We start from the raw sequence: 16116 nt of genomic DNA, 5'->3' as shown, positions 1-16116 counted from the left end.
TTTACTTGTATAAAACTTGTTTTTAAAACCTTTTATAACTACTATGTTTTGAAAACAAAACAAACTTAAACAACTTTAAATTCTTTACCTGTAGACCTACTTTGTTCATATTTCAATTAGTAACCTCCCCAACTATATATAAATTTTAACTGCTTTAAAATCAAAAAGTTTGTTCAATTACTATACTTCCAATGGCTAATGAAGTCAGATCTAAAATTTCTTTTCTGAGCATGAATTAAAACTTTATTGTCAGGAAAAAGATATCTAGATTGTTTTTTGAAGTTCTTATGTACAAAAATAGGTTAAAGCTGGTAATATCCATTCTGCGTAGAGATAGTGAAAGTTTTTTTCTACATATATGAGGTCAGCCATAACCTTCAAAGGCTAGTTACACTGATAACACATGATTCTATGAAATTATCCATTCTATAGACACTTTGTACAAACTGACATCTTACAGGTATCAGTTATGGAATGACAGCTCACCACATGAAAATTATAGGGTTTTATCTCCCTTTTTTATATGTTAAAAGATTATTAATTAATAACAAAATTTCATTAATAATTAATAACAAAAATAAACAAAAATAAACTTGAAAATTAAATAAATAACATATAAGTTTAATTCTGAAACATAAACAGCATATAATTTATAATTATAAAAAATAGCAGCGCTGAAAAAATTAAATTTTATGATTTACAAAATAAATGTTTTGACTTTTAACAGAATAGTAATAAAATATTTGTTGCCATCTAATTTTTTTTCTTGCTTTTTCTTTTTGTTTCGTTTGATTTCATTTTATCAAATTTCTCACTTTCACAAAGAACATCTAAGAAATTATACTTATATAGTTTTTGAAAATTTGTAAAAGCTATTAACGCCATTATTGGTGAAATTGTATAAAAGTGAAGGAAAGAAAATTATTTGAGAAACAAAACTTAAATATTTTAATATCAGTCAAAATTGTATCATTTAATCAAGAATTCATAAAATTTCACAAACTTAAGAGTGAAAGTATATTGTTCACAAAGATTTTAAACATGTAATTGCTAACATTAACAAAAGTATTTGCCAAAACCAACAAAAGTATATGCTAACACTAACAAAATCTATTGCTTGCAAAATTATAAAAAATAAGATTATTTCTTGAACTTAACAGTATATCTTCAAACATTTTATACAAGCTTGTTCTCAAACAAAGGAGCATAAAAAATTCCTTTAATTAAGTTATTTATTAACAAAATCAAGTTATTTAAAAAATCAAGTTGTTTATTTTCAAAAATTTATTTTTAAGCATTCAAAAACAAAACACCTAAAAATAGTTATGCCAATCTTTAAGCAAATGGGTATAAAATAAGATTTTATTTATAGAAAAACCCAAAATAACAAGCTATGCAATTCTTTATCTTATTCATACTGTTATTCATACTAATTCTTTATCTTATTCAAACTGAGCGGCATAAGTATTTTACACAGAAAAAAAACTCACTTGTACAAAGAAAATAACAAATTTACATGAGCTACCAGTCCATATGCAAAATAATTTAAAAACATAATTTGTGCTATTAATAACAAATTACTAAAAACTCTTATAACACATAAAAACTTCAATAACACATAAAAACTTCAATAGCGCATAAAAACATTGATAACATAAAAAACTCAAAAACGAATAAAAACTTCAATAACACATAAAAAACTCAGACATCTTATTTTTTTGAAATAACCTCACTAAAGTGATTTTTTGCAAACAAAACATAAAATTGTAATTTGTGGAAGCATTATGTAGTAAACCATAAATGATTGATTCTAATTTCATTTTTAACAACTCTTAACATTTTTTTTTAATCATTATTTATTAGATTATCACAATTTATTAGATTATTTATTATTTCATTATAAAAATATAATAGATTATTTTACTAGAAAAAAAATGTCTTTTTTTTGTATTGCAGACTTTATTGGTTATTTATCATAAACAAAAATCTATAAACAAAAATTTATAAACAATTTATCTTAAACAAAAATTTATAAATAGTTTACTCACTTTTTATAACCCATTCCAGCTATCTTTGAAGCTTCATTACTTTCAGTTTTTCCACGAGTCAGCACTTCTTTAATCTCCTAATGGATTAAAGAAAAAAATTAAATAGAGTCAAATCTGTAACTTTACAATTCTCAGAAACAAAATAAAAATAAAAAAAGCTTCGAGTAAATGAGTTTGTAAATAGTAATAAACCTTATTTAAATAAAACATTGCAAAATTTAAAATCTCATAAAATTGTTGTAATTCTTCTAAATAAGCAATTAAAAACACTCAAAAAATTGAACAAAATTTAAAAGTAAAGTTAGGTAATAATACCTCTTTTGAAAGTGGATTCTCTACCGTGAATGTTTTCTTCCCACTAAAATATAGTAATGAAAAATGAGCAAGCAAAAAATGAAAAAGGAAAAATTCATTATAACTCACAGTACAACTGTCATCATAAATCATAAAATTAAAACTTACAGTACAGCTGCCATTGCTCTGGCTTCTAATTCTTTTACTTTTCGTATTTCCTAAAAAAATATTTATTTCAAAACAATATTTTAAGAAATAATGAGTGTTTAGATAAACATTGTGATGTCACACTGAAATATCCTGCTGCCTGGGGTTTCAGCTCATACATCGATCTTAAAACCTGTTGTCCCAAAGGAGTGTTGCTACATCGAATGAGGGTTTGACACAGGGCAGTCACTATACTATGTGTTTAAATAAGAATATGCTTACTAGTTTTGCTTATCTTTATAGATTACAGCTTTTTCAAAAAAAGAAGAAAAAAACGAAGAATTATGAAAGAAAAGATAGCTGCCCCATTCCAAACCCTCATTCAATGTAGTGGCACCTCTTTGAGGCAGCAGGCTATTTTGGTGTGAGGTCATATTGTTCATCTAAACACGTATTAAAGATATATATATATATATATATATATATATATATATATATATATATATATATATATATATATATATATATATATATATATATATATATATATATATATAGCAACATTGACAAACACCTCAGCTCTTGTTCTTTCAGCTTCAGACTTTCCATCTTTGTCTCTAGTATACCTTTAAGAAAACTTAAATTTATGACTAAAAATTGAAAGTTAAGTTAAATTTAGGTTATAATTAGATGAGGTAAAAAATAATACAAAAGTTATTCATCATTATCATCATCATCATGAAAGAAAAGAATGCTGCCCCATTCCAAACCCTCATTCAATATAGTGGCACTTCTTTGAGGCAGCAGGACATAAGATAGTCAATGTATGTATTAAACCCCATGGTAGCAGGCTATTTTGGTGTGAGGTCATATTGTTTATTTAAACACGTATCATCATCATCATCATCATCATCATCATCATCATCATCATCATCATCATCATCATCATCATCATCATCATCATCATCATCATCATCATCATCATCATCATCATCATCATCATCATCATCATCATCATCATCATCATCATCATCACCATTATCATTGTTTTATGTCTTTTCTTTTTTTTTTAACATTTTAGCTTCCAACAAGACTGCAAGCAACCACTATTAGAGTTGGAAGTTACTGGAAGAGAAAAGACTGTAGAGCACAATAACAATTGATTTTATTGTTGATAGAGCAAACTATTTGAGTTTTTCAACTATCGAACATTGAGTAAAAAAATATGAAAATAATCAAGTAGTTCAATAACTCATCAAAAGAAAAAAATGAAAAAAAATGTAAAAATTATAATAATTTAATACAAAGCATTTTGAACAACTCTATCATTATTTGAACTTTTTTTTTTTTCTCTTTTTTTTAAAATAAATTATATGTTGAATAGAATGCCTAGTGTTCAACTGTCAAAAAAAGCCAAACTGCTTTTTAAAATTATTTTATTAAACATCCAGCTGTCTTGAGAATCTGCTATGGAACTTTTACATTTTGGAGTTCTTTTAGCAATCCAACTTGCAATTTTTTTTCGATTAAATCATTTGCATCAGGTAATGATGAGGTAGAGTCATAATTAATATTGATATGCTCTTTTATACACTCTTGTGAGTATATTTGTTCCATAAATTTAAACAGCAAATGAAATTTTTGCATTTGTTTAGGAATATCTAAAATGATAATTAGAACTTGATACCACTCTGTAGATAAATTATCAGAGTCATTAAAACTCGATCTCTTCTCTCTTTCATTCTTTTTCTTTAGAGCATGTATCAGTTTTTTTTGGCTATATTAGTTTGCATTGGTTGCAACTTTTCAAACAAAATTTTGTAAATTTTTTCAGCTCTTATAAGATTTGCATCATTTTTATTCAATTCAGTAACAGCAGTTTCAAATTCAACAAGGTTTAAAAGAAAAATTCAAATAGAAAAAAAAGAAAAAGAAAAAGTCATTTCCTAAAATAGGGTCAAAATTCGATTCGACAAAGGGGTTGTCCATAAATTATGTTATTCAATTTTTGATTGTTTTTGACGATCAAAAATTAACCCGCTCTCTGCAACAAGTCACAACATTATAACACTTTAGTAACAAGTCCCATATGAGTCGTCACAAAATAACTAATCCCCCCTCCCCCCAGAGTGTGACAATTTATGGACAACCCCTAAGGATTTGTTAGTACATTCTGATGAAATTATAAATTGTTAAATCATTACACTTGGGAAATCAAAATTTGAACATAATTCAAAAATAAAAATGTTTTACACACAGTTTAAAATTATATCAAAAAGTTTTTTGATCTAATTTTAACTTGACTTTTTCCCCCATTTTTTGAGTTAAATTTTGTTGCAAAATAAAATGTTTTAAAAGTTGATTTTCTAAACATTTTTATAAAACCACTTTGATAATAATTTAATCAAAGTCAGTATCCGATGACTTAACATATTCATTTTCTTTAATAAACTCTTCTTTAATAAAACAGTAATTAGAGTACTGATCTTCTATAAAATCTCCTACATTCTTTTCTTTATTTTCATCAATCAAATCATCTGCTTTGTCAAACAGTTTATTGGGACTATAATTTTTGGTATATAAAAAAAACCCATCAGAGTTAAACGCAGCACACAACTATGGCAAAGTTGATTTAAAACACTTAACATATTACCATTTTTTTTTTATTAAGACTGCTGCATTGTTAGTAGATGCAATAACATCATTTTTAAGGTAATCCTAGTGTCTGTTAACTTAGATTAAGCCACTTGATTGTTTTTGCTTTTGTTAGCTTAATCATTTCCATGAAATCCAGAACACAACAATTAATTGTATTTGAGTCTATTCCAAGTACATGAGTAGTTACACTTACATAATGTAAAATAATGCAATATGAAAAGATATTAATATCTCATAAATTTTAATTTACCACCTTAAATTATGCAACCAAAAATTGTTTTTTTATTAGAAAATATTACAAAAATTATTTCGTTTTTACTATATTCAATTTAAAAAAATTATTTATATAATACTTAAATGTATTGAGGCCAAAAAATTTGTTTTCTGTTTACAAGCTAACAATATGTTTTTTGTATAGAATTTCTCATTTTTAATTCGAATATGCAACCTATTTTTCACTTGCTGTTCAGTTTTTCATTTTTTTTTAATTTATCTTTCTTTTTGTTTTTTCCATCTTATGCAAAAAAAAAAAAAAAATCTCAAATCTCAAAAATGTCTCAAATAAAATGTCACTATGACAACTTGCAGCCATTTTGACAAAATCTATATACAAAATCAACAATACTTTTTTAAACTAAAACCTAAAAATAATTTTTCATAACAAAATAATAATCATAATAAATTATAAGAATATTTAATAAAATAAAAATTGTCTCACCAAAATATGTCTTTACCCTTAGTCCACTGACCAGTTGGCACCATAAGAGAATGACCTTAACAAAGTATCGATTATTTAAAAAAAAAAACTAAATATACTTGCTACAGTTGGTAACAAGTATATTTAATTTAAAGTTAGTTAAAAAATAAACAAACTGACAACAAATAATAAATATACAACAACTAATAAATAATAAACATAAACAATTACACTTTGTAACTTGCTAAAGCAAGTAAAAAAACACACAAAAATTGGAAGTATTTTAGTTTGGTATACATAAATTTGCTGTTATGAATTTAAATTTTTTTAAAGATGCATAACTAGAAAATTTATTAGTTCTTATATGAAAATAAATTAAGTTTAGGCAAGGAATAAATATTTTCTACCTTTTTTGATTGTACTGGGTAAATAAAATACACCTCATGTAAAATACATGTAAATATAATGTAAAGTACATTTACATGTATTTTATCTCACACACATATGCAAACTTATAAGTTAATAGCAAGTCAATTCAAAAATTAGGAAGGCTGCAACTGAATCCATGGACTGCAGATTAAACATCCTTTTTTTTCAATGAGTAAGCAGCAAAAGTATACTGTTCCTTTTCCCTACATTTTTTATAACTCTTCATTATAATAAAAAGTATTTTAATTCTGCTAAAAGCAGAGTATGAAAAAGGTAAAATTTATTAAGCACTGCTTGTTGTTATGGGCCAATAAACTTGCATTAAACAAACATAATAAAATATTATCATCAATTGATGTCAATTTTTTTTTAATAATTTTTCAGTTGGTCAAATTTAATTGATTCCGGTAACAATTAAAATAGTTTTATTATGAAGATTTGTTACATTAATCAAAAAACTGATTAAACTCAACAAAAAAGTTGGTTCAGCTACTAATTTTTCTCAGGGTATATGTTGCAAAATTTAAAAAAAAATTTAAAAAAGTAAATATACTTTTTAACTTTAAAAAAAAAATAGAGATAAAATATTTTTCCTCACATATTAAAAAACAGAGCATTATATAATTTTACTTCATAAATATTTAGTATTCTCATTAATAATGGGTTCAAACAATACTTCAAATTAGAGTCAGCAAATTTTCTAACACAAATGGTTTGCAATTAATAATACTAAATAAAAAGAATATAATAATAGCAATGAACCAATGGCACATTTATGGTTGATACTTATGGACAGAAAAAAGCTGATTCATTAATTGATAATTAAAAAATTAACAAAAACAATAGTTAGGTCAGAACCAGGATCATTGTAATCACCTTGGTAACATGTAATCTAGTATGGACTTAAAATTTTCCACTACCTTAGAACTTGTTTTACTAGGCAAAAGCTAAGATAAGTTAACTCTAACTTAAAACACCTGCTGCCTTTATGCTCTTAGTTAAGTAAAGGCTTAGTTAAGTAAAGAGATGGTAACTTGATAAAAATGCTCATCTTAAAGAGATACTCAAAAACTATTGTCTTGTAAAAAGCCTCCAAGGCAAAAACTTAATTGATTCTGAGGCCACTCGTATTAAGGCTTATGAACTCTGTGGTAGCTCTCAAATAGGCTGATTCCATAAAATATCAGAGCATGAAGAGTGCCATGTTGTGCATGGAGAGTTCCCAGTTAGTACATTGTTGAGGCCACATAAGGAGCTCTTTGTTACAACTTGAGTTGATTGGCATAACTGAAGCAACTATATAGCTTTTTTGCTTAGGGTGTCATGCACTATTTACAGTTGAATTAATTTCTCTAATACTTTGAAGCATGACTATAGTATTTTGAAATATTATGTAATTATTTCTCAGTCTTCTTGTTATTATTAGAAAAGCGTTTAATTATCAAACTTCTAATACTTCATCGTGAGTCTAAACACTCTGACAATCAATACGAACGTTGATTCTCTCGCTCTACAACTGACTTGTCAACTTTATAACAGAAAAGCTCTATCAAGCATTAGATAAAAGTAGCGAGGGAATTACAATTATATTTGACATATTAAAGGTGTTATCATTATCATTGCTTATTAAAGTGACACGCCAAGTAAACATGCGGCTTTAAAAAAACTATAGGCAAGTTTTTTTTATGGAAGCATTCTGTTTTTTATATGTTTCTAATAAATAATGAGTTATACATAAGTCATAAATAAAATTTTTGTAACGAATAAATTCAATCTACAAAATGAAAAAGATTTGTATAATAAATGCAAACCACATTTCATTAGATATAATATAGTAAAAACTCACTTTAATTGTGCAAAAAACTCTAAAATCTATATGATAAAATAACTTTTCATAATAAAACTACAATTAGTTAAAATATATACACAATATAATTATATTTAATACAATAAAAATATATTCCACATTTAAGATACCTTCAAAATTATCATTTTGGGTTCCTTTGAAGATCGCAGGGTATAAAGATGGCAATAGTTGTTAAAAAATTGGCAAGGATTCTGTAATGTTTTTTTGGAAACATCGGTAAATCTATAAAAGTTAGATACCATCAAAAAATAGTTAGATAAGCTAGTGCAACAGACAAAAATGTCCAGATGATGAAATAAAATGTATGAATAAATATCCAAATACAAATGTTATCTCCAGGCAAACCTAAACTGCCACGAATAATCTCTCTGACAATCTCTAAACTGGTAAATGATGTATCTTCAACTGGAGGATCTTCTCTATTGACATAGCCAGCATAGTAAACAAAAGACATTTTAATTTCTTTAGACAAATTGCTTTCAATAACTGGAAGATTATGAAGCACGTTAAACAAAATATCATCTTCCAAAGCATAATTACATTTGTCACACAAATGGCTTGATGATACTTCTAAATCATTTGCAATGATACTAATATTCAGACAAAGTTTTGTTCTTTTAATCTCAACTTTTTGTAATATTTGCTAAACATTTATAACATAGGTACCACCTGATCCTAGCCGAAGTTTTTCAAATGCTTTCTCAATATATACAGTGTCACTAGTAAAATGTCCAAGACAAACTTATGTAAATAGTTTTACTAGTTCAACCCATGAAATGTATGAGAAAAAGCACAAGAAAAATCTTTTGTAAATTTTTTAGTCTATGACCTTGTTTTTCAGGAGCCATTTTTTTGACCATATCAGCCAAATATAAAAGAAAGGTCAGCCGTTTATCATTGTTTGATAAAAAAACAGCATGATATTTATCTCTCGTACAAATATCTTCATAAAGTTCTTTAACATTATCAATTTTAAAAAATTTGATAAAGATATATAAAAACACTGTGGTGTCATCAACATTTTTTATGGATGAATAAGTTTTTAAAGCAGCTACAGTCTCATCACAAAATTTTCTTAAACAAGTTGACACATTTTGACATTAAGTTGGTTTAGGAAAATTTGCAGTTTCATTAAGTTTAGACAATTTTACAATAGCATCTTTTCCAAACTTAAAAAGTTTTTTAAAATCTAACCACTTTGCAGTTCTTGAAATACCTTTAGTAAGTAAAACATAGTTCTTAGCATTTTTCTGTGAGTCAATTGATGTGAATAGATTTTGTTAAATGAACAAAGTCATATAGAAGAAAAAACAAGATATCCGATCTATCATTTTGGTTTTGATTGTTTAAGTTATTTTAATATGGCTGGAATATATCATCCTAGTCGAGGTGGAGTTAGAGGGGATCAAGATTGGATATCTTGTTTTTTATCATTAGTGCACCAAGTATTACGGAGATTAGATATTCCAAAAAACTTTTTATTTATTTTGATATTGTTGCGAAGAATAGCAACAACAGAACCACCACAATTTTTAATTGTTCTAATTGTTTGCATTATTTGATCATATTGAAAATTAGCATCTAAACCTGTTACTGGTAATGCTTTATATAAAAACTGTTTTCCACAAAACAAAGGACAAATCAAAAACCCAAAACTGTTTTCGCTAATTCATTTGGGGAATTTACAGATTACCAAAAATGATACCTACTTGATATGTTAACTCTGGTTTAACATAAACTTCATCAATCAGTAGAATGACTTGTCTTCAAGAAATAAAACATTTGTCGAATAACAACTTTAAAAAATCATGTCATTATTTATAACTCTAAATGACAACTTTGTCATCAAAGATATACTTGGTAGTTCGTAGTCATCACATAACCAAAAGTAAAGAGTTCTTAACAATGAAAAGTACTCAAATGCCCTAGCAACCATATTAGAAGAATACTTTCTTCACCAACAAACATTAAGGAGCTCATACTTAACATCTGTTCAATAATAATACTTTTCTTGCGATCGATTGGTAAAAAATTCAGATAGTGTATTGCAGCATGGAGACGACTAAAACAGTCAATAACATTCATATGATTGTAAGAAAAAGGTTTTATGGTGCATTGAAGACCACAGTGATAGTTATCAAAGAATAAATCATCTTTATTTTCAAAATAAACTATGGAACAGCCAAGTTGTCCAACATATCAGCAGATTGAAGTTTTCATAGATAATTGATATTATTGAGAAGGAAAAAAATATAGTTTTAGATATTTTATTACACAAATCTTTTAAAGAAGAAATATTATCAGCTTTCACTAAATCCTCCATTTCTTCACGCTTAGTACTTCTTAAAGATGGCTAATGATTTCGTAGTTGGTCTTGGTGGTGCCAGTAGAGTGGGATTTTGACTTGGATATACACAAGAAAATACAGATGGTGGATGTTTTGATCTTAACTTTCTGTAAACTTTTCATAGTCTTTAGGCCCATGATCTTCACAAATAAAAGTATTTGGGCTATCTGGAATATTATCTTGAGGTATAGCACTTATCTATCTTTTTTATTTATCCACATTTTTTTATTTGGAAAGCAAAAAGCTTTCACAAACTTTGTTACATCATAATTACCTCTGCATCCAGTGACACAACATTCAAAAACCATTCTTCAAATCTAATTATTTAGCTCCAAAAAATAAGCAAATTTAATAAACATAAAATTAAAAGATATCGCATATTAAATTAAAAGACCACACTCTTATTCTAGAATGCGCCATATTATAAATTATTAATTTGAAATTTATAAAATTAAAACTTGACTACAGTTGTTTTTTAAGTCGTATGTTTACTTGGCCTGCCACTATAGTAGGCCACGATATACAAATATATATATATATATATATATATATATATATATATATATATATATATATATATATATATATATATATATATATATATATAAACATATATATGTGTATATATATATATATAAACATATATATGTGTATATATATATACATATATATATGCAGGCCTTGTTTTAAATAAAAAATGTTTAATGCATTAGCTTAACATGAAATTTGACGTCATAAAATTCTCTTTATTTTTTAATTTTTTAAAGGCATTACTTATTTAAAATTACTGCAATAATATTAATTACTGCAAAATGCGTTATATGTTATTTAATGACTTTTTTATTATTACTATAAGGGAATGTTTATTTTATTATAATATTTTTTTAATATTAAATAATTAAATTTGATATTTCTTTCTTTTCTCGACATTTACATAAATGACTTGAAATTTATTAAATTTTTGAATTTTTAAAATGATTATTTATTTATTTATTTATTTGTATTTGAAAAATGTACAAGATACAAAATGGTGAGACAGGTAAATTACTCTTATGTAACACCAAAAAAAGAAAATTCAATATGAGTAAATGTGAAAAAACCGAGTTAGTAGATTGCGTGACAATTTAAATAATACTTTTTTAAATTCGATTTGAATGCAGACAGTTAGGACAAGTTCACTATGTGGTCAGGAAGTGAGTTCTAGACTTAAATGATTCTTTTGCTATAAAAAAATCTTCTTCTATCATTAATGTATTTGTTACATGGAGTAAACTTTTGTGAATGACTTCTAGTAAAATATTTTGCATTGGAAAAAGTAAAAAAATCTAAAAATGGTAAATCAACGAGATTATGTACAATTTTATAAGTCATATAAAGATCAAATTTAACTCTGCGATACTAAAGAGATTCTAGTTCGAAAACAATAAGTCTTGATAAGTAATCAGGGTATGCAATATGACACCTTTTGCAGACAATTCTGGTAAAATATTTTTGAACTTTTCATAAGCAAATTATATCTTTTAAAAGATGAGGGCTACAAACTGGGGTGCAAGATTCTAATACAGGCCGCACATAAACTTTGTAAGCTTTTAACAAAAGTTGAGAACTGTTAGAGTTGAAGGATTTTAAAAGTAAGTAAATGCGAGAGTATGCTATACTTGAAATACGAGAGCAGTGATTAGAGAACTTTGTATCAAAGGACATAGTGATTCCAATATCCTGAATGGAATAAACAGTTTCAATATTGATAACAGAGTTTAATTAATAAGGATGATTAGGTATATTATATCTTCCATAGCATAAATGAAAACATTTGTTGGTTGCTATTTTTAGTTGCCAATCATTGGACCATGCCAAGATTTTTTACAAAGTGTTTACAAGATCAATGTTGTTGCAATCATTTCTCGATTAATACAAATTAATATCATCTGCAAACAGCTTAATGCCACAATCTAAGAAAATATAGGTCCTAATACAGTTCCTTGTGTTATTCCACTCTTAACTGGAGTGTTTTTAGAATATGAGGTACCAACACACATAAACATAAAAAAGATTATTTCTTAAATTTCTAATTGCAGCTTTGCAACTTCAAATGATTTTCTATTTAAAAAATAATTAGAAAGTAACAATTAAAAAAATTACGTTAGCTTATTTACTTTATTTATTAAAAGTTTATTAGTTTATTATTCTATTACTAAAATTATATCGCTGTATATATCGTTTATTAAAAATAATCACTGAGATTTTATTTTTAAAATATAAATTAAATTATGTAATTTTTTTTTATCAGAACAAAATTATATATTTTTATTAAATTAGTTTTAAGTTAAATCACATATTTTTTATAAAAATTAAATAATGTTTTTATGATCTTTGCTTCAAGCTAAAAAATCAATTCCTACAATAAAATAAAAAACAGTAAAAATAAACTTTTAATTTTATTTAAGTTTTTTCATTAGTAAATAGCACTTATATCAAACATAATTGTCATTCAAACTTTTGTAACAAATATTTTTAAATATTTAAAAAAAAAAAAAAACAGAAAAAAAAAGAACAACCAAAAAAACTAAAATAAAAAATGTTAAAAAAAAAACAGAAAGAAAAAAAAACCTATATAATACTCTTTATCTTTATCATTTTTAACGTCTTCCCATTTAAATTGATCTTGACCTCCTCTAACTCCACCTCGACTAGGGTGATATATTCCAGCCATATGAAAATAACTTAAACAATCAAAACCAAAATGATAGATTGGATATCTTGTTTTTAGACCAACTTATATTAATAAACTTGAAAGAAAGTAATAACATACATATATATGTACATATATATATTTATGTACATATATATATTTATGAAATTTTATAAAAATAATAAAAAAAATTTATGGAAACACAAATTTAAAAAGTTTATTTCAAAAAACTATGAAAATATGTACTTTTTTATTTTTTGTTAAAAAACAATAATAAATAAATAATAAATAATGAGCCATAAAACTTAAACTAGTCTTTATATAAAATATTATTTTTGAAATTTTTATAAAATTGCACTTCTTTTGAGACCCAACATGATATGCTTTTAAAGAACTTTTTTTTTTAAATACTAGGGACTCATCTGATGTTTAAGGGTCTTGAGCAACCCCTAAAAAATTTTTTTATTTAAAAAATTGTAAATTTAGCATTAATTTATTACATAGAACACATTTAAGGGGTATCATCAGACATTTTCAAAAAATGTTGTTTTATGACACACCCTAATATACATATATGTATACATGTGTGTATGTATATATATATATATATATATATATATATATATATATATATATATATAATATATATATATATATATATATATATATATATATATATATATATATATATATATATATCAACAATATTTCATATTGTATCCACATTGTACATGTTATCTGGAATAACTCCATTTATTTCATTCTCTAGGTTTTGAATAACTGAAAAATAATTTTATATGACAATACACATATTTCTTTGAAATACTATAAGACATTTTTTCTTTAAACAATGGATATCTGTCAAGAGAAAGCTACCACTATTTTTAACCTGGTTGACAATCTTTAAAGTATTGTCTTGTATTTTCTGCTATCATCCAGATAGATTTTAAAAAAACTTTTTAAGTCATTTACACCAAATGGTATTCGTTTTACACTTATATAAAGTAAACGATTTTTAAAACAATATTCCTAATCAATACTAAAGACAGTATGGTGCCCCACTGATTTACAGTGTTTATTTTTTAATTTATAGAATGATGTTTTGGGTACTTCAAAAAACTTAGAAATCTCAACATTTATTCCAATTTAATTTTCGTTAATTGCCTTTGAAGATCATATACAAATAATAATAATATCAAAAAATTAAAACATCAAAGTACTTTAACAAAAGAATATTGTCAATAGTTATTTTAATAGTCATTTTTTACTTATATAAAGTTTGTAATTTTTAAAACTAATCAATACTAATGACAATATTACCAGTGTTTATTTTTTAATTTATAGAATAATTTAGAAGCCTCAACAATCGACATTATTTCCAATTTAATATTTTGCTTATTGTCTCTAGAAGATTAGAATTTAAGTAATTGGATTTAATACAACATTTTTTTGTGCCAGGATGAGTTCTCAAACATTTTCTTGACATTTTTAAATGCTAAAAATATAAAGATAATTGTAATTATTAATAAAAATTAGTTTATTAATAGCATATCGGTGAAAATTATAAAAATAGCCATAAACAGGGTTGATAAAAATCATAATTTAAAAAAAATAAATGAAAAAATCTATTTTTTTGATTAAAATCAGATTTTTTTGATTTAAATCGGTTTTTTTTTATTTAAATTACATTTTGGAAAAATAAACTCCTAACCAAATAGTTTTTAAAAATATAATGAAATTATAACTAAATTAATTTAAAACATTGAAAAATATTTTTTAATATTGATTATTTACAAACTTTCAAAGATTAAATTAATTAAACTCATTGATTCTAATGCTTTTTTATTAAATAGTTTGAATAGGAAAACCAATTTGCCTGCTTTCTCAATTCCAAGTCTATTTCTAATGTTTGAATGCACAAGACCAAATGATGAAAATATACTTTCAACTCCTGCAGATGAAGCAACAGCAGTAACTGTTCAGCAATTTTCAGTAATTCCAGATTCACATGATCATTATGATATTTCCACCAATCACATGGCTTAATAGTTTGAACAATGTTATGATGGAACATAAACTTTTGAAATGGTGCTGCTTCTGCTTTAAAATTAACCAAAAGTGAAAGAAAATCTGGATTCTTTGAAGCTGCAAAGTCCATTCCAATCTCTATTTCTTTATCATTTAATTCTTTACCTCTGTGTTTAGGAGTAACAATATTAGCCAAGAAATGAGCTGGGGTCATTGCCTGTTGTATTCTTTTGGATAAATTCTTCTTAGCATCTTGGCTAAGCTTAGGACTTAATTCCCTCTGAAGATTTTTCCATATTACTACACTGTCACCAATAGTTCTACTGTCCTGCTGCATCAGGTCTAATGCAACAGCAACTGGTTTAAGCATTTGTAACAGTTCTTCTGCACTTTGCTTTACACCAAGGTTTTTATAATATTTGTAATATTATTACCAACTATTGTTCTGTTTTCTTCACAAATTGTTAACAGAATCGGCCAGTGTTTCAGATAGGATTTAAGACAATCAGCCAATGTGTTCCATCTGACATCTTGGGGCATTATAAGTCATAGCCCCTCTTTTGATATGTATGTAGCAGCAGCTAAATGGTTGTTTCTAAAATATTTAACAACTTGAACAATCTGCTCCTTGATGTTTGGAATTGTCAAATCTTGGCCCAACAGATTGAGAATATGAGCTGTACATCCATATGTAATAACATTAACAATATCTTGAGTTTCCAATTGTTGTCTCATTTTCGACATATTTGCTGCGTTATCAGTTACTACACTGCAAACTTTACAACTAAATTGTTTTTCGCATTTGTTGATAGAATTAGCAGCAACGTCAACCAAACAGTCAGAAGTATGTGAATGGCTGGAGGTATCAATTGTATCTGCAAGAAAGATATCTGAATTCATTGTTGTTAC

At 25.6% G+C, this 16116-nt stretch overlaps 1 protein-coding gene across 2 annotated transcripts in view; it reads right to left on the bottom strand.

Annotated features, from left to right (window-relative positions):
• The window catches only part of LOC100206781 (multiple myeloma tumor-associated protein 2 homolog), a 31311-nt gene that overhangs the window by 13526 nt on the left and 1669 nt on the right, over nt 1–16116 (bottom strand). Inside the window, exons 2-7 of one of the 2 annotated variants that reach the window (XM_065810096.1) lie at nt 13098–13276; nt 5866–5920; nt 3064–3115; nt 2511–2560; nt 2364–2406; nt 2049–2125 (exon numbers count right to left, since the gene is read on the bottom strand). In XM_065810096.1, the coding sequence (XP_065666168.1) occupies nt 2049–2125; nt 2364–2406; nt 2511–2560; nt 3064–3115; nt 5866–5920; nt 13098–13200 (380 nt within the window). In that variant the 5' untranslated portion in view covers nt 13201–13276. The remainder of the gene's footprint in view (nt 1–2048; nt 2126–2363; nt 2407–2510; nt 2561–3063; nt 3116–5865; nt 5921–13097; nt 13277–16116) is intronic. The other variant, XM_065810097.1, reaches the window with a different exon arrangement.

Source organism: Hydra vulgaris, chromosome 11 (assembly GCF_038396675.1).
Source record: "Hydra vulgaris chromosome 11, alternate assembly HydraT2T_AEP".
Taxonomy (NCBI): Eukaryota; Metazoa; Cnidaria; class Hydrozoa; order Anthoathecata; family Hydridae; genus Hydra; species Hydra vulgaris.
This window is presented reverse-complemented; position numbering and strand designations above follow the sequence as displayed.